The sequence below is a fragment of the Pleurodeles waltl genome, chromosome 6, assembly GCF_031143425.1.
Source record: "Pleurodeles waltl isolate 20211129_DDA chromosome 6, aPleWal1.hap1.20221129, whole genome shotgun sequence".
NCBI lineage: Eukaryota > Metazoa > Chordata > Amphibia > Caudata > Salamandridae > Pleurodeles > Pleurodeles waltl.
This window is the reverse complement of record NC_090445.1, coordinates 74,298,116-74,324,091: the sequence shown is the minus strand read 5'-3', so window position 1 is coordinate 74,324,091 and position 25,976 is coordinate 74,298,116. Positions and strand designations below refer to the sequence as shown.

General features: G+C 49.9%; 1 protein-coding gene across 2 annotated transcripts in view; it reads left to right on the top strand.

Annotated features, from left to right (window-relative positions):
* Positions 1 to 23,159, top strand: part of LOC138299224 (E3 ubiquitin-protein ligase TRIM39-like) — a 183,561-nt gene extending 160,402 nt beyond the window's left edge. For both annotated transcript variants that reach the window (XM_069237351.1, XM_069237350.1), the window contains one exon: positions 22,186 to 23,159. In XM_069237351.1, coding sequence (XP_069093452.1) covers positions 22,186 to 22,757 — 572 coding nt within the window. In that variant the 3' untranslated portion in view covers positions 22,758 to 23,159. The remainder of the gene's footprint in view (positions 1 to 22,185) is intronic.
* The last annotated feature ends 2,817 nt before the right edge of the window (positions 23,160 to 25,976 follow it).

The following is a 25,976-nucleotide window of genomic DNA, read 5'->3' as shown; positions in this document are numbered from 1 at the left end:
CGCTTAGATTTGGACGCCGCCATGGCACACCGGCACGGTCTCGATTCGCCGGATCACCCCCACAAGTCTCTCCAGAAGCTCCGCCTGGGACTAAGTCACCAGGTATCACTGTGTCAAAGATTGCGCCTGGTCTTAGCACTTTGTAGCCTCCTCTTACGACTCTTCGCCTTATATAGTCTCTGCAGCCTCAAGCAGGGGCCCGCACTTAGTTGTCCTCCTTGCGGGTAAGTATGGTAACCTCGGGGCAAAGTGATGGCCCCCTTCTGTCCTTGCCCGCACCTACAGGCCTCTTCGCCGTCCTGCAGAGTCCTGCTGGGAAGGGGGGAGCTGCCCTCCAGCCCCCGACCAGATCCTGCCGACGGGGCGCCCTCCACGCCCAGGTCGCCTGCCAATCCTGGGGGTCTAGGCCCCCACTGCTGTCCCGCCACTCGCGGGGCCCAACGCGCACCTTCTGGGGCTCCAGCCCCCACGGCACAGGGCCCAGGAAGCCGCCGAGGAAAGGCCCGCCTCGCTGCCCAGGCCGCCGCCCAGGCCGCTCCGCGGCCCCGATCACGTTTCGGACCAGCCGCTCCTCTCCCTCAGGGAGCAGCGTTGTGTGCCCCTCAGCCTCCTCTTGGTGGGCCCCGGCAGCGCCCGCATTCACGGGGGGCCTCAGGGTGTCCCCCTGTCAGGGCAGTCAGCGGTGTTCCGGGGCGGCAGAGCTCGGACAGGCACGTCCTAGCGCGCCGCCATCTTGGCCACGCCCCATATTAGTTTTCTTTAGGCCAGCATACCAATTCTGTTTGTGATATGGCTGTCCAATCCTGCCCCTCCACCGTAGTTATTGTCCGAATCCATGCCGAAAGGATAATGCAGGTATGTGTTCTCTCCTGAGGATCCCTAACTAGGATAAAAATTGGTCCTGGGTTGCTTGTGTTCCGGTTCAGGGAGGACTTTGCTTGGCAGTTAAGGCTAGACTTTTGTCATTGGAGTAGGGTCAAACTCTTTCTGTGTTGTAACTAGATCCTATAATACTCTGTTTCAGTCACTCTAACAGTGCAATATCAAAGAGTAGCAAACACAAATGACCACTTCTGGGCCATCAAGAGTTGAGTGGATTCAAATTGACATGAGTTTGATGAAGAAACAGAGCTTGTGGGAATGGAATCAATTGTCGAAATGACACCCTCTTTCCCTCCACTTAAGAATGTTTGGAATATATTGAATTATAGATGGGTTGCTAGCAATAACATGAGGTATTTCACCTGAGAGCATGAAGTGACATCAGACAATAACGAAAGTCAGTGATGAAACATAGTTTGTGCTAATTGGACCTAAACAATCAATCATGAAACTGAGCCCTAGAGTCTCTATTTTAGAACACATGAAATATAAACATTAGTCTTCATTTTCACTATTACTTCATTTAAAGACATTTGGGTACTTTTTGATAAAAGAAAACACATTGATTTATTACCTGAAATTTCAATTGTATCTTACTACTGGAAAAACTCTGGCTATTGGTTCGCATGACAGAAAATTCAACAATAGCATGCACTACTATAGGCTGCTGGGTTAAATACTAGAGTATCCTCTTCCTGCGACTAACAAATACTCTTCAAATATACCAGGCTTTATTCTTTCACCGTTGCTTCCATCAACTCAGATCTACTAATGTGGAGCATTTTCACTATATTTGAGTGGGAGGGTACAGGTTAGGGAGAGTATGGTGGTTGCTGTTGGGTAGACCTCTTGGGTTATAGGGGCTTGGTGGGTGTTTTTAGAAGAGGTGATATAAACCATCCACTCTAGCTTCTGTCATAAGAACATAGAGAAAAATAGTGGGTTCAGATGATGTGTGTGGTGGCTGGTTCATGTACCCTTATGCTGTGAACACTTATGGTTTGAATGTTTATTGGGTTCTTTTCAGTGTGTTGCTGGTTGCCAGGACTGAAGATATGGTGTTATTGCTGCGCCCCATTAAAAATTAAATTCTTCTAAGGACACTGTGATTTCTTTGAATTCCTCATTTTGTTGCAAATCCTTCATTTTGTTACGTTGTCCACCTCCTCGTCTTCCAAGTACAAGAGGTGCTGCTCTCTACTCCCAGGATAATTCCCAGCCTTGCACCAAATAGCGTTACACTTCTGTTTATATTTTTGTTTCTATTTAAATTTCATCACTGACTCTCACCTGATGCTGCTGATATCCTTCTAAAAAGTCCATAATGCAGATAAAGTAATTAAATTTGAGGACCAGTGGTTATATGAAACATGGGGAACAAGCAGGGGCTGCTTCAACAATGAGGGTTACCGGACCAGCTTTCATCTTTATGTAGAGAACTACTATCTTGTGATTGAGGCACTGGGCTTTTGCAGACAACCTCATACACACAGTACATGGATCCACTCATAACATACACTGCGCACAATGCAGTGGATAACCACAGTTATTAGGGCGATTGAAGCTTATTCCAGGACATGGACAGTAGACCTTTCTCCCAGGAAAACAGGTAAAAGGATCTTGACTCCTCCATATTGTTTACTTGATTTGTCTCCTCATCCTTCTCATAGCCTGGTGACCTCTCTTTGAATGAAGGTGTTCTGGGTGAAAACTCGCTCTACCAGAGTCTAGTACTGGGTTTGGGGCAGCATTAAAAGCAATTCACAGCCTATACTCACACACTTGTGTGTCCATGACATTGACACAGGAGGCAGTCCCCCTGTAAAGAACAAAATGTACAGGTTGTCAGACAAAGTGAGGACTAGCATCAAAGAGGAAGTTGCCAAGATGCTGGTTCTTGGGGTGATTGAGAAGTCCAGCAGTCCCTAGCCCAGCCCAGTGGTGCAGGTACCCAAGGCTGCCGCTTCCAGTGCTAAGCCAGAACTTAGGTTCTGTGTGGACTACTGGGGTTTCCACGAAGACAGACTCTCACCCCATCCCCAGAGCTTATCAGCTCATAGATAGGCTTAGCGCTGCCAAATTCCTCAGTACCTTTAATCTCACATCAGGGTACTGGCAGATCGCCTTGACTGAGGGGGCTAAAGAGAGATGTGCTTTTTCTACTCCTGAGGGACATTACCAGTTTAGAGTAATGCCCTTTGGATTGAAAAATGCCATCGCTACCTTCTAACGGTTGGTTAACAGGGTCCTAGCTGGCAAGGGTGTGTTCTGCGTGGCCTACTTAGGCGACATTGCTGTCTACAGTTCCAGCTGGGAGGAACACCTGCTTCACCTCAAGGAGATGCTTCAGGCTCTGCAGCAGGCAGGCCTGACCATCAAGGCCAGTAAGTGCCAGATTGGGCACGGTTCCGTGGTGTACTTGGGACACCTAGTAGGTGGTGGCAAGGTGCAGCCCCTCCAGGCCAAGATTGAGTCATTCAAGGCCTGGCAACCACCTAGAACCCAGACAGAGGTAAGAGCCTTCTTGGATCTCACTGGGTACTACCTCAGATTTGTTAAGGGCTGTGGCACCATCGTGGCCCCCTTAACAGAACTCCCATCTAAGAAACAACCTAGGTTTATGGATTGGACAGAGGCTTGTCAGAAAGCCTTTGACTCCCTGAAGGAAGCCATGTGCACGGCACCCATGCTCAGGGCCCCTGACTACTCCAAAGAGATAGATGCTTCAGGGCATGGCATAGGGGTGGTTCTAGCACAGCCGAATATTGAGGGCCTAGAACAACCAGAAGTCTTTATAAGCAGAAGACTATTAACACAGGAACAGAGTGGAGTGCCATAAAAAGAGAAGCATTTGCTGTGGTCTGGGCACTGAAGAAGCTGAAATCCAAACTGTTTGGGACTCACTTTCGCGTTCAGACAGACCACAGGCCCCTCAGATGGCTCATGCAGATGAGGGGTGAAAATCCTAAACTCTGGAGGTAGTCCATTTCCATACAGAGGTGGACTTTACGGTGGAGCATCGCCCAGGGAGTGACCATGACAATGCTGATGGTCTCTCCAGATACTTCCGTCTTAGCGATGAGAGTTCCCAAGGGATTGTGTAGCTCTCCCCACTTTCAGCTGGGGGGGACACATGTTAGACCTGACAGCCTTAGGGTGGTCATCCCCCAATTTGTTGCCTGCCTCCCTCTACTTTTCTGACACTGTCTTTGCTGGTTTTAGGACTCTGCACACTTTACCACTGCTAACCAGTGCTAAAGTGCATATGCTCTCTCCCTTAAACATGGTAACATTGGTTTATACCTAATTGGCATATTTGATTTACTTGTAAGTCCCTAGTAAAGTGAATTACTTGTGCCAAGGGCCTGTAGATTGAATGCTACTAGTGGGCCTGCAGCACTGGTTGTGCCACACCCATAGGTAGCCCCTTAACCATGTCTCAGATCTGCCATTGCAAGGCCTATGTGTGCAGTTTCACTGCCACTTAGAATGTGAGGCCCGCTCCTTTCATAGACTAGCATTAGGGCTATACTGATATACTGTTAGATTCTGATCAGAAAGGGGTAACCAGGTCATATTTAGTATGGCCAAAATGGTAATACAAAGTCCTGCTTATTGGTGGAGGTGGATTTTATATTACTATTTTAGAAATGCCACTTTTAGAAAGTGAGCATTTCCCTGCACTCAAAATCCATCTGTGCCTTACAGCCTGTCTCCAATCAATGTCTGGGCTGGGCTGGTTGACAGCTTCCTTGTGCATTTCACCCAGACAACCACAAACACCGGATACTCAGTCACACCTGCACTCATCTGCATACTGAATGGGTCTTCCTGGGCTGGAAGGATTGAGGGCCTGACACTTAAATTTCAAAGGCTAGTGGCCTGCCCTCACACAATGGACTGCCAAACCCCCTACTGGGACCCTGTCAGACAGACCGGTACTGAAAGGGGACCTTGTGCACTTAAAAACCACTCTTTGAAGTCTCCCCACCTCAAAGGCTTTTTTGGTATATAAACTGGCCCCCTGACCCCACCAAATCAAACACTTCTGGACCTGAACCTGCAACCTGTCAAGAGGAACTGCCTGGCTGCCCAAAGGATTACTCTGGACTGCTTTGCTGTTGTCCTGCTGCCCTCTGACTTTGCTGAGAAGTGCTTTCCAATGGATTGGATTGAGCTTGCCTCCTGTTTTCTGAAGTCTCAGGGCCAAAAAGACTTAGGGGGTCATTACAACACTGGCGGTAAATGCCGCTTACCGCCGTGCAGAAGACCTCCAACACACCGCCGTGGAATTCCGCCACAGCTATTACGACCCACAGCTCGGAATACGCCAAAATCCAGATACCCACACAAGTCCGCCACACCGAAGATCAGTGATAAACTGGCGATAACAAAACCCACATCGTCATGCCAACAGGAATACGCCCACACTATCACGACCCACGAATCCACGCGGCGGTCTTTCAACCGCGGTATTCCGTTCAAAATACACACACATTTACAAAACACAACCACATTGGACATTTCGAAATACACACACCTGATACACATACACAGACCACTCCCACACATCCAATACAATATAAAACACACACCCACTTCACCCACAAACCCTTACGACCAGAAATTTAGATGAAGGCCCGAGAGACAGCACAGCAAAGACAACCCCACCATACAGAGGCACACAACACCATCACACATACACATCCATGCACAAAACACCACACACCCCTAAACATCACCCCACACATCACAACACACACCACCTCACACATCACCCACACCACCCCATGGCACCGCAAAGACACCCCAGGTTTTCTGAGGAGGAGCTCAGGGATATGGTGGAGGAAATCATCCGGGTAGAGCCACAGCTATTCGGATTACAGGTGCAGAACACCACCATAGCTAGGAAGATGGAGCTATGGCGCAGAATTGTGGACAGGGTCAACGCAGTGGGACAACACCCAAGAACATGGGATGACATCAGGAAGAGGTGGAACGACCTACGGGGGAAGGTACGTTCCGTGGTCTCAAGACACCACAGCACGGTTCCGAGGACTGGCGGCAGACCCCACCTCCTCCCCCAGAACTAACAACATGGGAGGAGCAGGTCTTGGCTATACTGCATCCTGAGGGCCTCTCAGGAGTAGCAGGAGGAATGGACTCTGGTAAGTCAAATCTTTAACTACTTCATCCCCCACCCTACCTGCATGCTATCACATACCCCCACCCTCTCCCTCACCCCCATCACTCCAACTCCTCACATATGTCCCACTATCACAAACCACACATGCCAACACCAAGCACTGTATGCAACACCAAAGCATGGACACCCATCACCAATGCATGGCCACTGCACATACCCACACACACCCCTAAACAATTATCACACAAGGTCCTACACAAGAATGCAAGCACTGGGGTACAGGGTCACCCACCCATTGCACACCATGGCACACACAGATGCAATAATCATGCCTTTACACCCCTGCAGTACCCCTACCCAAAGTCACCGGACAGGAGGTTCCAGACATGTCCACTCCCCCCACAGAAGAGGCCCACAGTGATGACAGCAGCTATGTCCAACTGGATCTAGATGACCAGCCCGGCCCATCTGGGACGTCGGGACAGTCGGTTCCCCTCACACTGGCACAAGCCACAACAGAGCCTCCCCCCTCTGGAAACACCAGCACAGCACCCACCCAGCGGGCCCATACCTCTGTGCCCAGGACATGTCAAGCAGCAGTGTGTCCACCACTACAGGGAACCCAGGCTAACCCACCACCCCAACAACAGCAGGGACCTGGGGACAGTGGCAATGGGCACACGGTTCAGGGGACAGAGGCCCAGGAACACAGGGGAACTGGGAGGGCTGCTGTGCGACGGGGGGAGGACAGGCCCAGGGAACCCACTCTCCACGAGGCCCTCTCCAACATCATGGGAGCCTACCACCATTCCCAGGAGACGATGGCAACGGTACTGGCCAAATTTCAGGAGACCCAGTGGCTGCAGGAAGAACAGTATTTGGGGTTCAGGGAGGAACTCAAAACCATCAATACCAACCTGGGCACCATTGTAGGGGTGCTGAAGGAACTCGTGAACACCAGGAGGGACACTGTGGCACAACAAGGGGCCCCTGACACTAGCCTGGACGATAAACTGCCCACAACCTCCGCCGGCGCTAGTGGACAGGAGGCATTGCCACAGGACCACGACACCAGCACCCCACCCCCTGCAGATGGAGAACCACCCCGCAAGCAGTCCCTGAGATCCAGGACAAAGACGGAGAACAATGCCAAGACCCCGCCAAGAAATGAGACCACCCTGATTGTCATCCTTTTGTCCCACTTTGTCACCCTGTCCATCCATCAACTGCCCCAGCTCCACTTCCTCTGCCCCCTTGGACAATGCACCTGTGAGACTAATAGACTGGACTCTGCCATGGACATTCCTCCACCATCACCCCTGACCATTTTACAACCCCCTCCGCTATTTAGCACTTATATAAATACCCTTAAATCACAAAACTATCTGGAGTCAGTCTGTGCTTTCGAAAAATGTGTATTTGCAGTAACCGAGGAAAAATGCAATATCCATTGTATTGTCAACATACCTATGTCACACAGCTCTAGTCCATGAGGAAACAAAGCAGATGTCACACAGTGGGACCCACATCTGTGAAATCGAAAGGGAAAGTGGCAACTCAGGGTCCATACGCTGGGTGAAAGTGACAGACAGATGAGAGGTAGAACAAGTGTATCAGATGTAGCAGGCAGTGATGTCTTCTTACCTGTGTCTCAATGGAAGTATTGATGAATCACCATGTTTCTGTTGTCGATATCCTCTTCTTCTGCTTCCTCGTCTTCACTGTCCACAGGCTCCACAGCTGCCACAAGACCTCCATCTGGACCATCCTCCTGCAGAAAAGGCACCTGTCGTCGCAAAGCCAAGTTGTGAAGCGTACAGCAGGCCATGATGATCTGGCACACCTTCTTTGGTGAGTAGAATAGGGAACCACCTGTCATATGGAGGCACCTGAACCTGGCCTTCAGGTCCTCTCTATAACCCTCCTAGTTCGCCCATGGGCCTCATTGTAGCGTTCCTCTGCCCTTGTCCTGGGATTTCTCACTGGGGTCAGTAGCCATGACAGGTTGGGGTACCCAGAGTCACCTGCAAATGTCGAGGGACAACTGTTAGACACACACTAACCATTAGGGACAACCCCAGACCCAGACACCTAGTCACACTGTATAGGCTCCATGTCCTCACCTGATAGCCACACACGGTGCCTATGGAGTTGCCCCATCACATAAGGGATGCTGCTATTCCTCAGAATGTAAGCGTCATGCACTGAGCCAGGAGACTTGGCATTCACATGTGAGATGTACTGGTCGGCCAAACACACCATCTGCACATTCATTGAATGGCAACTCTTCCAGTTTCTGTACACCTGTTCACTCCTGCGGGGGGGACCAAGGCCACATGTGTCCCATCAATGGCACTAATGATGTTGGGGATATGTCCCAGGGCATAGAAGTCACCTTTCACTGTAGGCAAATCCTCCACCTGAGGGAAAACGATGTAGCTGCGCATGTGTTTCAGCAGGGCAGACAAGACTCTGGACAACATGTTGGAGACCATAGGCTGGGACATCCCTGATGCTATGGCCACTGTCGTCTGAAAAGACCCACTTGCCAGAAAATGGAGTACTGACAGCACCTGCACTAGAGGGGGGATACCTGTGGGATGGCGGATAGCTTACATCAGGTCCGACTCCAACTGGGCACACAGTTCCTGGATTGTGGCACGGTCCAGTCTGTAGGTGACAATTACATGTCGCTCTTCCATTGTCGACAGGTCTACCAGCGGTGCTGCCATCTCCTCACCTGCCCCAACGGACGTGCTCTATGGAGGAGAACAGCGAGCAGAGGGTCAGCCAGCACTGAGGTACGAAAACACAACTTTATTGTACACATTTTTCAATCCGCTATGTCCCTGTCTTAATGTGTATGCAAGGCCTAGATATGCGTGACGCATTTAAAAATAATGCCATGTGGCCCCCTGAAATGGCGGCTGCCTGACCTGTAATGTGAGACAAGGGGATATGAGGTAACTGCGCTGGCGTTGTACACCGTTGCGGTTGGCGGTTGAAGACCGCGGCGCAATCCTGCATTGGTTAACATTGGACCCTATGGGTCCCAGGAGCTAATGGCGATTTACGCCGGTGGTGACGGTACGCACCGCGGCGGACATGACCGCCATTTTCTCTCTGTTCACTCACTTGATACCTGATCTTCGGCAGGGGAGGACCTACACTGCAAGTGCTGCTGTGACCTCAGTCTGGAAGAGACAATGGCTCATGTGCCTGGGGAAAGGGCCCCTGCCTTCACATCGGAGGAGTTGGAGAAACTAGTGGATGGGGTCCTCCCCCAGTGCACGCTACTCTACGGTCTTCCAGACAAACAGGTAAGTACACTGTGAGCATGCTGTATGGGCAATGCCTGTGTGGAATGATGTGGATGGAAGGTGGGGGGGAGAATGAGGCGTGCATGAAACGACGGTGAGTGCATGTGCGTCATGGCAAGGGTAGGAACGCGGGCCAATGACTGTGATGGTCCGGGCGGTTATATCTTCTCCTTTTCCCCTGTACTATTCCTGTAGGTCAGCGCCCACCAGAAGAAGGATATTTGGCGTGCCATTGCCAAGGAAGTCCGGACCCTGGGGGTCGACCACAGACAGAGTACCCACTGCCGGAAAAGATGGGAGGACATTCACCGCTGGAGCAACAAGACTGCGGAGGCCCAGCTGGGGATGGCCTCCCAACGTGGGAGGGGTGCCCGTCGCACCATGACCCCCCTGATGTTCCGGATCCTGGCAGTGGCGTATGCGGAGTTGGATGGGTGCTTGAGAGCATCATAGCAGCCACAATGGGGTGAGTACACTCTCATTCAGCTGAATCAGCACACATTACAAGGTTTCTGGGTGGGGGAGGTGGGCTGTGGGTTCCCCTAGGCCAGGGCGAGTTTAGTAGACAAGGTCCCTTCGTAAGGCAGGCCATGTGGCACCCCACCCCACCAGTGTTCAGAGCCAACTACACCTAGTCAGGCTTGTGTGACTTCCATGTGTGCAGCAATCAGGCATAGGCCTTGTACCCCATGTCCCTGGGAATAATTAGGGAACTCTAAGTGCACAGCGTAGTGCAGAGGTCTTCTGTGTCTGTAGTGTCCGCCAATGGTAGCGGTATTGCAAGCACTCAACATGTCTTTCTTCTGTCCCCCCCCCCTTTTTTTTGGTCTCCCTGTTCTTGTGTGCAATACCATCATCAGGCGGTGGAGCAGTGGCACCGGAGCAGGAGGGAGCTGCATCCCACATGACCCTGGAGGGCGAGACAACAGAGTCTGAAGGCACCAGTGGGACGGAGAGCGAGGAGAGCTCCACGGCGGGGACAGGAGCTGAGACCAACGACACAGACTCCTCCTCTGATGGGAGCTCCCTTGTGGTGGCGGGCCCCTCTGTGCCCCCCGCATCTACAGGTACAGCCGCCACCCCCCTACCAGCACCGCCCTCCCAGCAGCCCCTCAGCATGTGCCCCATGGCCGCTTAACCAAGACGGTGGGCATCTCCTTCGCCCCAGGCACCTCAGCCCATGCCCCTGTCAGCCCTGCTGCCCTCAGTGAGGAGGCCATTGACCTCCTGAGATTCCTCACTGTTGGGCAGTCTACCATTCTGAATGCCATCCAGGGTGTAGAGAAGCAGTTGCAACAGACAAATGCATACCTGGAGGGCATTCTTTCTGGTCAGACAGCCCAACAGCGAGCTTTTCAGACTCTGGCCCCAGCACTGATGGCAGCCATTGTCCCTGTGTCCAGCCTCCCTCCTCCAACTTCCTCCACCCAGACCCAAACCCCTGTACCTCAGCCTATCCCAAGCACACCATCAGACCAGAATGCACACACCTCAACACACAAGGGAGGCTCTGGCAAACATAAGCATCACACATCCCACAGGCACTCACACAAGCATCATACCCATCAGACATACCAACAGCCACTGCCTCCACTGTGTCCCCCTCCTCCTCGTCTCCGTCCTCCCTCCCTGTCACGTCTCCACTCACACCTGCATGCACTACATCTTCATCCACTACGTCCATCATCAGCACACGCATCACCACACACCGCTCACGTGCACTCACCATCCCCACTACCATTCACACATCCCATGTCCTCTCCCAGTGTGTCTGTAAGGCCCACCTCCCAAGGTACACAAACGCAGCCACACACCCACCCAACAGCCATCCACCTCACGACAGCCTCCAGCCCATGCACCTTCACCCAAAGTCAGCAAACGTACACCTCCTACAACCACTACCTCTTCCTCCACTCCCAAACCCCCTCCATCTACCCATCCCAGTGTGTCTAAAAAACATTTCCTGTCCAACCTTGACCTCTTCCCCTCACCTCCCCCACCCCGTCAGTCCCCTAGGGCACTCCTTTCCAGGTCCCAACCCTTCACCTCAGCCACCACATCAGCGGGAACAGTGGTGCCAGCAGTAACCAGCTTCTGGAGTGCACCAAGCAGCAGGGCAGCCAGTGTGCCAAGGAGCCAGACCACGGACAGTCCCCCCCTCAGAAGCATAAGAAGTTGGCCACTGCCCAGAGGGAGAAAGGCAAAACACCTGCCACCAAGGGCTCTCCCAGGACTAACGTTGGGAGTGGGAAGACAGCTGCGCCACCATCCAAGGTGGGGAAGGGGCACAGAAAGAAAGGGAAGTCGCTGCCAACCTGCACGGCAGACAAGACCGCCACCAGCACCGCTTCCCAGGACACGGCCGCCAGCAGCACCGCTGCCAAGGACACGGCCGCCAGCAGCACCACTGCCAAGGACACCGCCGCCACCAGCACCACTTCCCAGGACACCGCCGCCAGCAGCACCGCTGCCAAGGACACCGCCGCCAGCAGCACCGCTTCCAAGGACACCGCCGCCACCAGCACCGCTGCCAAGGACACTGCCGCCAGCATCACGCTCACTGAGCCACCCACCAGCACCACATGCCAATGAGCGCCGCAAGCACCGCTGCTACTGAGGACGACACGAGCAGGATGAAGCACTCTGTGCACCAAGCCCCCCTCAGAACCAGTGGAGTATCACATCCACTACCTCTGTCCTTGGCAAGATGAAGCACTCTGGGCACCAAGCCCCCTCCAGAACCAGTGGAGTATCACATCCACTACCTCTGTCCTTGGCAGGATGAGGGCACCAAGCCCCCTCCAGAACCAGTGGAGAAAGGCATCCACTACATCTGTCCTTGGCAGGATGAAGCACTCTGGGCACCAAGCCCCCTCCAGAACCAGTGGAGAAAGGCATCCACTACCTCTGTCCTTGGCAGGACGAAGCACTCTGGGCACCAAGCCCCCTCTAGAACCAGTGGAGAAAGGCATCCACTACCTCTGTCCTAGGCAGGATGAAGCACTCAGGGCACCATGCCCCCTCCAGAACCAATGGAGTATCACATCCACTACCTCTGTCCTTGGCAGGATGAAGCACTCTGGGCACCAAGCCCCCTCCAGAACCAGTGGAGAAAGGCATCCACTACCTCTCTCCTTGGCAGGATGAAGCACTCTGGGCACCAAGCCCCCTCCAGAACCAGTGGAGTATCATATCCAATACCTCTGTCCTTGGCAGGATGAAGCACTCTGGGCACCAAGCCCCCTCAAGAATCAGTGGAGACTGTTATCCACTTTTGAGATTGTGGCTTTGCACTCCCCAGGATAAAGCAGTGGGCAAACAACCCACTGGAGAGACTTGCTTGACTGTGGCTTTGCACTCCCCAGGATACAGCAGTGGGCAAACCACCCACTGGAGAGACTTGAGGACTGTGGCTTTGCACTCCCCAGGATAAAGCAGTGGGCAAACCACTGACTGGAGAGACTTGAGAGACCGTGGCTTTGCACTCCCCAGGATAAAGCAGTGGGTAACCCACCCACTGGAGAGACTTGAGAGACTGTGGCTTTGCACTCCCCAGGATACAGCATTGGGCATGGAGCCCCCTCATGGATATGGCGTTGTGCACTCATCCGGCTGAAGTGCCTCCCCTTCCCTTCCCCCTGAGGTGCCTGTTGTATTTCTATCTGATGCCCCTGCAGTGTTCTCTCCGGTTTTGATCGGGTATCTTGTGTGGGTTTCACCCATGCATTTTGGGCCCAGTGGACCACGGACTATAAATGGTGCAGTACCTGGACTTGTATTCTTGGTGTATATATTTGTTAATACTGTATATATATATATGTTTGAGTACTGGATTTTAATTGATTACAATCGTTACAATCATTTCCTTTTGTCTTTGCATTCTTCCGGGGGGTTGGGGGGTTGTAACTGTAATGTATCAACATGTATTAGTGTGTGTGCTGTAGTGTGTGGGGGTGGGGGTGTTGCGTTTATGTGTCACACTTTTCCTTCCCCCCTCCTCTGTGTCGTAGGTGCAGTACTCACCGTGGTCTTCGCTGCCGGCGTTCGTGCTCCTGGTAGAGGAGCAGGAAGACAAAGGCAGGTAGAATATGGAGTTCTGGCTCCATGGCGTCCTCGTTCCTCGTGGGGTGTGTAGGAAGTTGCCTCTGTATGTACTATTTCAAAGTAAGAAATAGCATGCACAGAGTCCAAGGGTTCCTCTTAGAGGTAAGGTAGTGGCAAAATGAGATAATTCTAATGCTCTATTTTGTGGTAGTGTGGTCGAGCAGTAGGCTTACAGAGGGTACTGTTAAGCATTTGTTGTACACACACAGGAAATAAATGAGGAACACACACTCAGAGACAATTCCAGGCCAATAGATTTTTGTATAGAAAAATATCTTTTCTTAGTTTATTTTAAGAACCACAGGTTCAAGATTTACAAGTAATACTTTAAATGAAAGGTACTTCACTTAGTAACTTTAGGAACTTTGAATTAGCAAAATTGCATATACTGTTTTCACACAAATGACATATAGCTATTTTAAAACTAGACACACTGCAATTTTCAACAGTTCCTGGGGGAGGTAAGTGTTTGTTAGTTTTGCAGGTAAGTAAACCACCTACGGGGTTCAAAGTTGGGTCCAAGGTAGCCCACCGTTGGGGGTTCAGAGCAACCCCAAAGTTACCACACCAGCAGCTCAGGGTTGGTCAGGTGCAGAGGTCAAAGTGGTGCCCAAAACGTATAGGCTTCAATGGAGAAGGGGGTGCCCCCGTTCCAGTCTGCCAGCTGGTAAGTACCCGCGTCTTCGGAGGGCAGACCAGGGGGGTTTTGTAGGGCACCGGGGGGACACAAGTCCACCCAAAAAGTACACCCTCAGCGGCACGGGGGAGGCCGGGTGCAGTGTGCAAACAAGCGTCGGGCTCGCAATAGGTTTCAATGGGAGACCAAGGGGTCTCTTCAGCGATGCAGGCAGGCAAGGGGGGGCTCCTCGGGGTAGCCACCACCTGGGCAAGGGAGAGGGCCACCTTGGGGTCGCTCCTGCACTGGAGGTCGGATCCTTCAGGTCCTGGGGGCTGCGGATGCAGTGCCTTTACCAGGTGTCGGGTCTTTGAAGCAGGCAGTCGTGGTCAGGGGGAGCCTCGGGATTCCCTCTGCAGGCGTCGCTGTGGGGGGTCAGGGGGGTCAACTCTGGCTACTCACGGTCTCATAGTCACCGGGGAGTCCTCCCTGTGGTGTTTGTTCTCCACAAGTCCAGCCGGGGGCGTTGGGTGCAGAGTGCAAAGTTTCACGCTTCCGGCGGGAAACGTGTGTTGTTTCAAAGTTGCTTCTTTGTTGCAAAGTTGCAGTCTTTGTGGAACAGAGCCGCTGTCCTCTGGAGTTCTTGGTCCTTCTAGATGCAGGGTAGTCCTCTGAGGCTTCAGAGGTCGTTGGACCCTGTGGAACGCGTCGCTGGAGCAGTGTCTTTAGAAGTGGGGAGACAGGCCGGTGGAGCTGGGGCCAAAGCAATTGGTGTCTCCGTCTTCTCTGCAGGGTTTTTCAACTCAGCAGTCCTTCTTCGTCTTAGGTTGCAGGAATCTATCTTGCTGTGTTCTGGGAGCCCCTAAATACTCGATTTTAGGGGTGTGTTTAGGTCTGGGGGGTTAGTAGCCAATGGCTACTAGCCCTGAGGGTGGCTACACCCTCTTTGTGCCTCCTCCCTGAGTGGAGGGGGGACATTCCTATACCTATTGGGGGAATCCTCCATCTGCAAGATGGAGGATTTCTAAAAGTCAGAGTCACCTCAGCTCAGGACACCTTAGGGGCTGTCCTGACTGGCCAGTGACTCCTCCTTGTTTTTCTCATTATCTCCTTTGGCCTTGCCGCCAAAAGTGGGGCCGTGGCCGGAGGGGGCGGGCAACTCCACTAGCTGGAGTGCCCTGGGGTGCTGTAACAAAGGGGGCGAGCCTTTGAGGCTCACCACCAGGTGTTACAGTTCCTGCAGGGGGAGGTGAGAAGCATCTCCACCCAGTACAGGCTTTGTTACTAGCCACAGAGTGACAAAGGCACTCTCCCCATGTGGCCAGCAACATGCCTGGTGTGTGGCAGGCTGCTAAAACTAGTCAGCTTACCCGGGTAGTCGGTTAAGGTTTCAGGGGGCACCTCTAAGGTGCCCTCTGGGGTGTATGTTACAACAAAATGTACACTGGCATCAGTGTGCATTTATTGCGCTGAGAAGTTTGATACCAAACTTCACAGTCTTCAGTGTAGCCATTATGGTGCTGTGGAGTTCATGCATGACAGACTCCCAGACCATATACTCTTATGGCTACCCTGCACTTACAATGTCTAAGGTTTTGCTTAGACACTGTAGGGGCATAGTGCTCATGCACTTATGCCCTCACCTATGGTATAGAGCACCCTGCCTTAGGGCTGTAAGGCCTGCTAGAGGGGTGACTTACCTATGCCACAGGCAGTGTGAGGTTGGCATGGCACCCTGAGGGGAGTGCCATGTCGACTTAGTCTTTTTATCCCCACTAGCACACACAAGCTGGCAAGCAGTGTGTCTGTGCTGAGTGAGGGGTCCCCAGGGTGGCATAAGACACGCTGCAGCCCTTAGAGACCTTCCCTGGCATCAGGGCCCTTGGTACCAGAGGTAACAGTTACAAGGGACTTACCTGGATGCCAGGGTGTGCCAATTGTGGAAACAAAAGTACAGGTTAGGGAAAGAACACTGGTGCTGGGGCCTGATTAGCAGGCCTCAGCACACTTTCAAATCATAACTTGGCATCAGCAAAGGCATGAAGTCAGGGGGTAACCATGCCAAGGAGGCATTTCCTTACAGGGTGTGTCGAGGTGAGCGTTTTCCCTTCCAAGTCCTGTTTCCGTAGTGTTTTTGTTCGTGATGAATCCGCCCCGGAAAAGGTGGCGGATTGGCCTGTTGTTATACTGTGGGCGGTACATTGTCTTCCGCCTGTCTGTTGGCGGTTACCGCCGCGGTGTTTGTTTGTACCGCCGTGGCGGTCGGAGTGTTAAAGTGGCTGTCTATGTTGGCGGTTTCCGCCATGGTCATGATTAAAAAACAAAAATTTGCTGGCCTGTTGGCGGTTTTACCACCGCTTTAACACCGACCGCCAGGGTTGTAATGAGGGCCTTATTCTCTTCAAGGAACTCCTTGTGTGCCGAAAATCGACGCACAGCCTGCCGAAAACGGAGCACAGCATGCCCTGCAATGAGAAAATCACTGCACAGCCAAACAGGAACGATGCAGCCCGACTTCCCGAGTAAAAAAATCGACGCATTGCCTGCGTTGTGACTGGAAATCTGACGCACCGCCCTACTGGATCGACGCACAGCCGAGCTGGATCAAAGCAGCCCGATCTCCTGAGTGAAGAATCGACGCAGTACCTGCCGTGCGACAGAAACTCTGACGCATCGCCTACCGGATCGACGCAATGCCTGTGACTTCGTCCCGCACTCCAAGGTTTTCCACGCATTGTCTCTGGCCATCGAAGAAAAACCCGCATCGCAGTGAGGAACCAACACTGCGTGCCGGAAATCAACGCAAAGCCCCTTGCAGCATAGAAAGAAACGACGCATCGTCTGTGCCGGGCCAGAAATTCCAACGCACACCTTATTTTTTCACAAATCTTCTCCTCTTCGGTCTCAGTGCATTTTATTTTTTATGCAAACCAGGTACTTTGTGCTAACAAGAGACAATCGTTGATCTATAAGATCTAAGACTCTTTTTAATCCTGCAAAAGTGATATCTCAACTTGTGATTATCAAATCTTTATCGCTTTGACCTTAATTTAACTGTAACCAGATAAATATCTTATATTTTTCTAAACCTGTGTGGTGCATTTTTGTGGTGTTTTCAAGGTGTTACTGTATGATTTATTGCACAAATACTTTACACATTGCCTTCTAAGTTAAGTCTGACTGCTCAGTGCCAAGCTACTAGAGGGTGGGTACAGGATAATTTGGATTATGTGTGACTTACTCTGACCAGGATTGTGGCCCCTGTCTTTAGCATAGCTATATGGATTGTGAGCCAGACTTCATCATATGGCAGGGGTCTGCCCACATCACTCTGAGGTACGGGATTTTGCCCTTTCACCCACACACAAAGTAGTTCCCTTAGAGAAACTGCCATTAGATCTGGCTTTGATCTTGAAAAGTTCCCTTCGGTGACAGGGACTGCTATAATAATGTGTGCTTTATATTGACCAAAAAAAGATTTTTCCATTAATTGTCTTTTTTTTTTAGATTAATGAAGGCATGGCAGCTTCCCAACAATAACGTTTTTTAAAAAAAAAATTAGCAAAACAACAACTAACAAAGCCAAAAAGCTGCCTTCCGATTTATTGTCTGGGCCAGTGCTTGTTTCATTTAAAATTGACACAATTCAAACCCCTAGTATAATACACTAGTATATTTGTGTAACACTCAAATTCAAAATACTTATGAAGCCATTCATCTTTAGTGACAAATATTGCCTCTTGTTAGACCTTCGTGAAATATGCGTAGAGACCCTATTTCTATACGCATCAGTGAGTTTAGAGATAAACCCCCTTGTATGACACATTTGCCCCCACACACATTACAAGGTAAAGCTGCAACACAGCTCACAAACATCCATATTGACTTTTTCAAAGGATGAATGTGAAGTGGAGTTAGAGATGTGTAAAAATGTGTACTGTGCGATTGTAGGTTATGCCTCATTTTGTAACTGTTTGATGTCTGCTAGTGGCTTTTAGCTCCTCGTTTAGCACTCTGCAGTAATATAGAACCTTTGAGTTATCACCATTTCTATTTATCCCATGTGATGTTATTTCTATTTTTTTTGTGTTTCTCCTATTTGAGACCCTGCGCAGCAGGTGCATTAACCCACTGATCTAATTTAAATTACCTTGTCCTTAGTTGTCAGTACGGCGGTTGAATTTTATCATAGTAAATAACAGCAAACCCTCAGTATACATTATAATCTGTAGGAAAGTGCTTTAACCTAAAAATATAGATGTATCACAACTCGTTTGTGATAAAGGAAGGCTGAATAATTTGGTAAGTGGCAGGATTATTTTAGCACACAGGAGTCTGTCCGTGTTACCAACCCTGGCTACTGTGCATTGACAGTCATTATACTGCTAAGTATAGGCCAAGCTTGGCAACAGCTTTGTCCTTGTTTTGCAGAGTTTAGGGTTGGCAGATATCCCTCCATGACCCCTGTCAGTAGGGCACCCAGTTTGTAGTCCTGGATTTACCTTTAAAAACTTGGTGCATTCTGTGAGCTGTATTTCCGTTTGCTTTCAGTGCCACGCTTTAAAGGAACAATTTGGCAACTGGATGGTGAGTTTTGAGAGCCACTGCTTCTTCTGATCAATTATTCATTCTCTGGTTCAGTGTTTCTGAATTAAACTACTCCAGAAATTACACAATGGGCAGAAAATATTTCTGTTGGAAATATAAATGAACCAAGAAGTAATGCATCAGGGGCTTTGTTAGAAATTGTCAATTATAAGATGATTTCATGAGATAATTCTTCTGTTATTCCTATTTTGGGGTGTTTGGTGCATGCTCCAGAGGGGTATTTTAATGGGGAATGAATAACTTAGTAAGTCACATCGGCAGTAGAATGTGAAACCCGGCCCCTTCATTTTCCACACCTTCTTTGCTTTGGAGAATGCGTAATTGAAGGACTCACGTTCAACGTCAGAGGCAAAATCAGTTCATTTTCCAAAGTGATGAGGATATTTTTGTGATTAGGTGCACCAATACATGAATATGCCACACACACATATCACAAGGTGGTCTGAGACCACCTGACTCATTTCACATTTACATGGACCACTCATTAGTTCTCTTGTTGGTGGAAGGGCTCGTGCCACAGGGCCTGATCATCTCAGACACCAGGTTCTCCACCCTGGTCTTTAAACCAATCACATCCAGTGAAGGTAATTAGAAACTTGCTTTTCTTCAACAACTATGATCTACGCCACCGAGGTGGTTGCCTCTAATTTTTGTGATTTTCTTTACAGCCACCGCATATCTAGATGATTCAATAATTCTGTTCATCTATAAGACGTCTGTTTAAACTCGATAATTGTGTAATTTGTTGCTGGACTTCGTAACCCCTACATCTGTTCTTTGGTAAATTGCTTGACTGCAGTAGTAACTGTTGCTATGTAACCCACTCAGGTACAATTTTGGGGCTTGTTTGCTTTTTATAAAAACTGCAAATAAATGAATACAAAGCCCTCAAACCCCTGCCCACTTCTTCAGTGCACAAATCTCCACAGTCTGCACAGCCCTTGGCACTTTGCACCGTCCTCTAGTCAGAGCTGAGCCCTCTCCACTCTGGCATGTTCGTCATTCTGTGCTCATCTCGCCATTCTAAACACAGCATAGTCTGGTGCCTGCAGAGCCTCAATCCCTGAACAGCATAATCCAACTTCTGCACACCCTCAATCGCTACACAGCATCGTCCAGTCTGCACACCCTCAGTCTTCACACAGCAGAGTCCAAACCCTGCTCACCCTCAGACTCTGCACAGCACAGTCCATTATCTGGAAAGCCTCAATCTCTACACAGCATAGTCCGATCTCTGCATAGCCTTAATCCCTACAGAGCACACTCCATTCTACGCACAACCCAATCCCTTTATAGCAGTGTCCAATCTCTGCACACTCTGAATCTTGACGCAGCATAGTCCAATCTCTGCATAGCCTCAATACCTACATAGCACAGTCCATTCTACGCACTGCCCAATCCCTTTATAGCAGTGTCCAGTCTGCACACCCTCAATCTTTACACACCATAATCCAATCTCTGCACTGCCTCGGTCCCAACACTAAATACATAGGTCTCTGCACAGCCTCACTTTCTGCACAGCATTGTCCAATCTCTGCACTGACCCAATCCCTACACAGCACAACCCAGTCGTTGCACAGTCTCAATCCCTGCATAGCCCCAATCCCTACACAGCAAAGTCCAATATCTGCACAGCATAGTCCAACCTCTGCATTGCCTCTGCCCTTATCTTTGCACCACATCAATCCCTGCACAACATTGTCCAATCTGCACAGCTCAGTCCCTTCACAGCATAGTCCAATCTCTGCATGCTCTCGATCCCTACAGAGCATAGACCAATCTGCACAGCCGCAGTCCTTAGACAGCATAGTCCAGACTTTGCACACCCTCAATTCCTGCAAAGCATAGTCCAATATCTGCACTGATCAGTCCCTACACAGCACAGTCAAAGCTGCACAGCCTCAGTCCCTACACAGTATATTCCAATCTCTGCACAACATAGTCCAATCTCTGCACCGGTTCATTCTCTGCACAGCATAGTCCAGCCCCTGCACAGCCTCAGCCCTTGCACAGCATAGTCCAATACCTGCACATTCTCAGTCCCTGCAGAGCATAGTTCAAGCTCTGCACACCCTCAATCCTTAAACAGCATAGTGCAATCTGCACAGCCCCAATCCTTACACTGCATAGTCCAATATTTGCACAGTCTCAATCCTTGCACAGCATAGTGCAATCTGCACAGCCCCAGTCTTTACACTGCATAGTCCAATGGGCCAACCTCATTCCCTACATGGCAGTGCAATCACTGCACAGCCTCGAGCCTCCACTTTGCACAACGCCTTACAGTGGCCACTGCATCCCAGATTTCTTTACACAGCCTCCGGTGCTCTGCTGTGCGCAGTAAACCACTCTCTGCTCAAGGTTCTACTGTTGAGAACCCCCATTCTGGTTCCCTTTGTCGAGTCTCAGGTGGACCCCACAACCCACTCTTAAAATACAAGGCTCCACGGCTGCTTTGCTGTATGAGATGCGCCCTGCTTGCATTATCACACTGAAATAATCTCATATTGTGTGATTCAGATCTGGTAAGTTTTAAAACCTTGCATCTGACTCATAATAAACCAGGTCTGCGTGAAAAAGTGTCAGATGTGGGGGAGCTTTCGATTGTCCCCTCTGCAGAAACCTTAAAATGATGTTTCTAGCGTTGTGATTGAATTTGCATTAAAAATCCACCAAGGAACCTCAACTCAGAAGTAAATAGCAAGGAACGTTGCATTTCAGTCGGTGAAATAATAAAATGAAATAAAGTTGTATAAACTGGAGGCAGCTATTTCCACGTGGACGTCTCTGTTTGTGACATTTCTCCCACAGATTTTGGTTCTCCATATTTCTCCCATATTTTTGTTTTCCATTTTTAAACAAAAGCCCTTTTATTCATGAGCAGCTGTATAGCAGAGAGTCCAGCAGAGCGACGGCCTGAAGGTGCTTATGGCTATAGGTGGACAGGGAGGTTATTTCACTAGTAAAGAGGAGACATTGGGTGGGATGTTGGGATGGTGGTGTGAAGACGGGGGTTGTGGGCTGAGGGGTTCCCATTGTTGAACAGCCTTTATAATGTACTTCTTCTATAAAGCCATACCATTAGTGGGATTTCTTTAAATCAGTTACTTGTGCTGATTACATTGAGAACCCTTTTGATTACTTTTCTTATTCTGTAATTCTTGTGATATGAAACGTTTCCCACAATGTTAGAGCCAGCAGTCTAGAACCTGGCACCGAGAACCGGGTACTGCAGACCCCGGCAGTGCAGGGCCACAGAGAGCCGTTCACTGTCCCCTCCAGGGCTGGATTGTGTGTTTTGTTTCACCAGCTCCAGAGCATTGTGTTTCTGGTAAAGAAAGAGGCGAGGAGAAGTGCGAGGACTGAATGATTCATTGGTAGGAATGTGGATGGATACAGGACTGAGGTGTTGTGAGTCCGTGTCTGTGGGCGGTCAGTGGCTGGGGGGCTGTAATTACTAATGTGATCATTGGTTGCTGAGCTCTGACCTCTGCTTCTGTGTCTTGCAGCTGCGGTGACCCTGGATCCTGACACTGCGCATCGGTGCCTCATCCTGTCCGAGGACGGAAGGAGCGTGAGGCACAGAGACAGAGCACAGGACCTGCCCGACACCCCCCAGAAATTCAATTCGGTCCTCGTTGTCCTGGGGAGAGAGAGGCTGAGCTCCGGGCGGCATTACTGGGAGGTGGAGGTGGGGGACAAGATGGGCTGGGACCTGGGGGTGTGTGACGAGGCTGTGAGCAGGAAGGGGAAGATCTCACTATCACCTAAGAACGGATACTGGGCAGTGTGTCTCAGAGATGGTGAATACAGAGCTGGCACCTTCCCCTCCACCCTCCTGACCCCCCGTGCGCCCCCCAGGGCTGTGGGTCTCTTCCTGGACTATGAGGCGGGCAGGCTCTCGGTGTACAATGTGGATGACCGGTCTCTGCTCTTCACCTTCTCCGGGGCCTCCTTCCCCCCCCACCCTGCGGCCCTTCTTCAGTCCATGTATCAACAAGGGAGGGAGGAACGCGGGGGCGCTGCGGATCCTGCCGGTGACAGGATGGGAGTGAAGAGACCCTCAGCACCGGCAGGTTAGAGAGAGGTGTCAGTCATTCCCTGTCACCAGGTAAAGGAGCTGTGGGTAATGTCACTCTTAGTCTCCAACCTCAAGTAAGGTTTCTGTGTATATTGTCATTACATGCAAGTAGTAATGTCACAGGATGTGGGGCTCCGGCCAGACCTACCGTGTGGGAAACCAGAATCAAGTCCCGGCGTCATTTCAACTACCTGGAATTCTGGACAAATCACTGATCTCCCCGCACCCACAAAAGTGAACGTGTCCTTGTGTAATGAAACTGGTGCCCATATAAAGCGCTGCAATACCTACGAGTGAGGTTCGCGCTATATAAAACTGTAAACACAAACTCAGTTTATTTGCACCGCAGGGAGCACCTGAGGAAGAGAAATACAAACATACTCCTGCTTCTGGAGGCCGAGATTTGGCGCTTGTGTCTTCCTCCCTCATAAACTCAGAGGCAAGGATTAAGTCCGTTTTGAAATCTGCCCCATCTGGCCTGATGCAAAACCATTTGGCACTGTGACGTAATGTTACTTATTTAGGAAGGAGGTTTGAGAAGTGAGCAAACGTGGATGACTAAAACAAGAACGTAGCTGTGAAATGTCTTGCGTAACATCTTTGGAAGTCTTGGGTTTTCTTTAGAACTCACCAGCAAAATTGCATTATGGGGCATGTAGCTTTGTTTTACAGGCTCAAAGAAAAGAGCATGTAAAATGATATTGGCAAAAAGTCAGCTTTGGCTGAAGATGACATGTGTCACTTAGCAGCTATGGAAAAACAAGTGTTGGCAAAGCCAGCAGGTCTGGCATTGATAAACAGGTGCGTTTTGTATTTTTACCTTATTTGTATTGCCATAGTAGTGCCAGGCTCTGTAGGGTACTATTGTGTGTGACCTATATAGACACAGACATGAGGCATCTATAGAAATCGAACCTTTACATACAGGGGAGAAGGTGCTGCGAGCCCAGTACAGAGCTTCGTGAAGGGAAAGTGGCTGATGTTGAGAAGCCGTTCTAGGCACAATAGAGAGCTTGAGATCATCGTTAAAAATGTGTATAGACTCAAAAGCAGTGACGCTCTTGTCACTTTATCCTAGCAAAAGAGAGACAAATCTAAAACAGAGACGTGGGGTGCTAGACATCAAACCTCCCTGCCCTTCAATCTGTCTGTCTGTCTTTCTGCCTCTGTCTATCTATCTATCTATCTATCTATCTATCTATCTATCTATCTATCTATCTTCAAGCAGCCCCTCTTCTCATGCACTAATGTAAATTATTATTGTAGTTTGCCAGTACTTTTGAGATGTTTAAGATTTCCACAAGTGTCACTGAGATGTTTCACACAACCTCACGTGTGATCTTGGGCATTGTATTTAAATAAAGGTTAGCTTAGCGACACAGTGACTTACTTTTATGGTACATGGGTCGGTGTGAGGACAGCCAAGACTTCTGAACACTCAAATCAGTTCTCTCAGCATTGGTTTCAGAATTTTATCTTAGCCATACAAAAACAATACTGTTCCTAACGAGGAAATGTACAGAGTGAGGAAATCTGCGTTTCAGAATGGCATTTTATTGTGTTCCTGAAAGGAAACACAGAAGATTGTTTTAAGAAGCAGCACCAGCCGTGACCAGCTGTGATCTGCAGAACGATGGTCTCTGTTTATTGGAGAAAAAGAGGACAATATATCCTGTTTTTTAATACTGATTTCTTTATTTCATTATCAGACATTCAGGTGAGACAGCCTGCAAGAAAGGCCATAGAGTAAGAGTAAAAGGTGCTTTACTAGGTCAGGTGTGAAGTTAGTCTCAAAACATTACAAGGATAATTATAACTCGCCTAACTAATGCTTATTAATACCTGACCCCTCCCCGCCGTAACAGAATTCCCCAATCAAACGACCCCACCGACCACTCACTTCCAATATCCTTCCAACCATCATCCATCCAACCTACCCCAAAATGCTGCCTTCATGGATCCCATCCTCTGACTCCCCTCTGCCCCAGACTCCTCCAGGCCTTCATCCTCCCGCCACCTAAAAATAACCTGTCAAGGTATTTTCCTGCCCAACAGCCACATAGCATAATCTTTGCCTCCGACTGTGACTGTCGCCTCACCAGTCAAACAACCCACTGGCTACTAACTCCAAGCCTCACCATCAATTTCTTTGCTAGGAGCTTCCCGGTGCCCATCAAATAGTATTCATTGCTGAAAGGAAAAATTAATCCCATCCTGTCTAAATGATGACAAATACTTTTCTATAGTGTTCTTGCACTGCAAAGCCATTATGCTTTGTTCTCCACAAAATCTCTTCATGTCCCCATTCACCTTTCTTCGAGTTCTTTATACCCCATTGTGGTTCGTACCTTTCCATACCCTTCCACACCTGTCCCAGTATTAGTTTTGTTCAAATGATATGAGAGCCTGACCTAGAACTTGCAGTCACCCCCAAATCCTCCTTCATGCAACACATCATACTCTTGCAGGTGAATTAACAATCTGTTGGACGACCATGAGATGCAACTAATTCTGACAGCAATGGTAGCAACTGGTCCCGCCCTTAACCCACCAATTAACCTAAAAATAATCAGCACAAAGTCCCCATCCCACACCAAACTGCCTCCTCTTGAGCTGCTTCTCTGTCCAGCGCATTTTTTTCCTCACCACGCCACCCCAGTGTGGACCCAGCCATATGCAAATCAGTCTCAACCCCATTCCCCATATGAACAGTCCAGCTCGAACCGCCAAGCCAGGTCCTCCTTGGACCAGAAACAAGAATCTTAGGACCGGTTTCAGGGTATCACCCTTCATCAGCCAGGCTAGCTTGAATCCAGTGGCACAGTGAGCACGGGACTTACATCTGGGCATACCCTTCCCACTTGGGGTGACAAACTCAAAAAGAACAGATGATGGATGGAATGCTGAACAATGCAGACAATCACCCGCAGTCACAAAGATCTGGGTTTAATCCATTGTTTTTTTTGTTCACCACGCCACCCCAGTTTGGACCCAGCCACCCCAGTTTGGACCCAGCCATATGCAAATCAGTCTTGATCCTGTTCCCCAGGGGAACAGTCCAGCCCGAACTGCTGTCCAAGGCCCGGCAAACCAACCTGCAGAGAGAGGATACAAATTAGAAACATGAACCTGCTATCACGCATCATCAACATTGTGAATATATTGCCAACAACAGTCTGACTTCCATCTCCTCAGTATTCTGATGATTTCCACCTATAA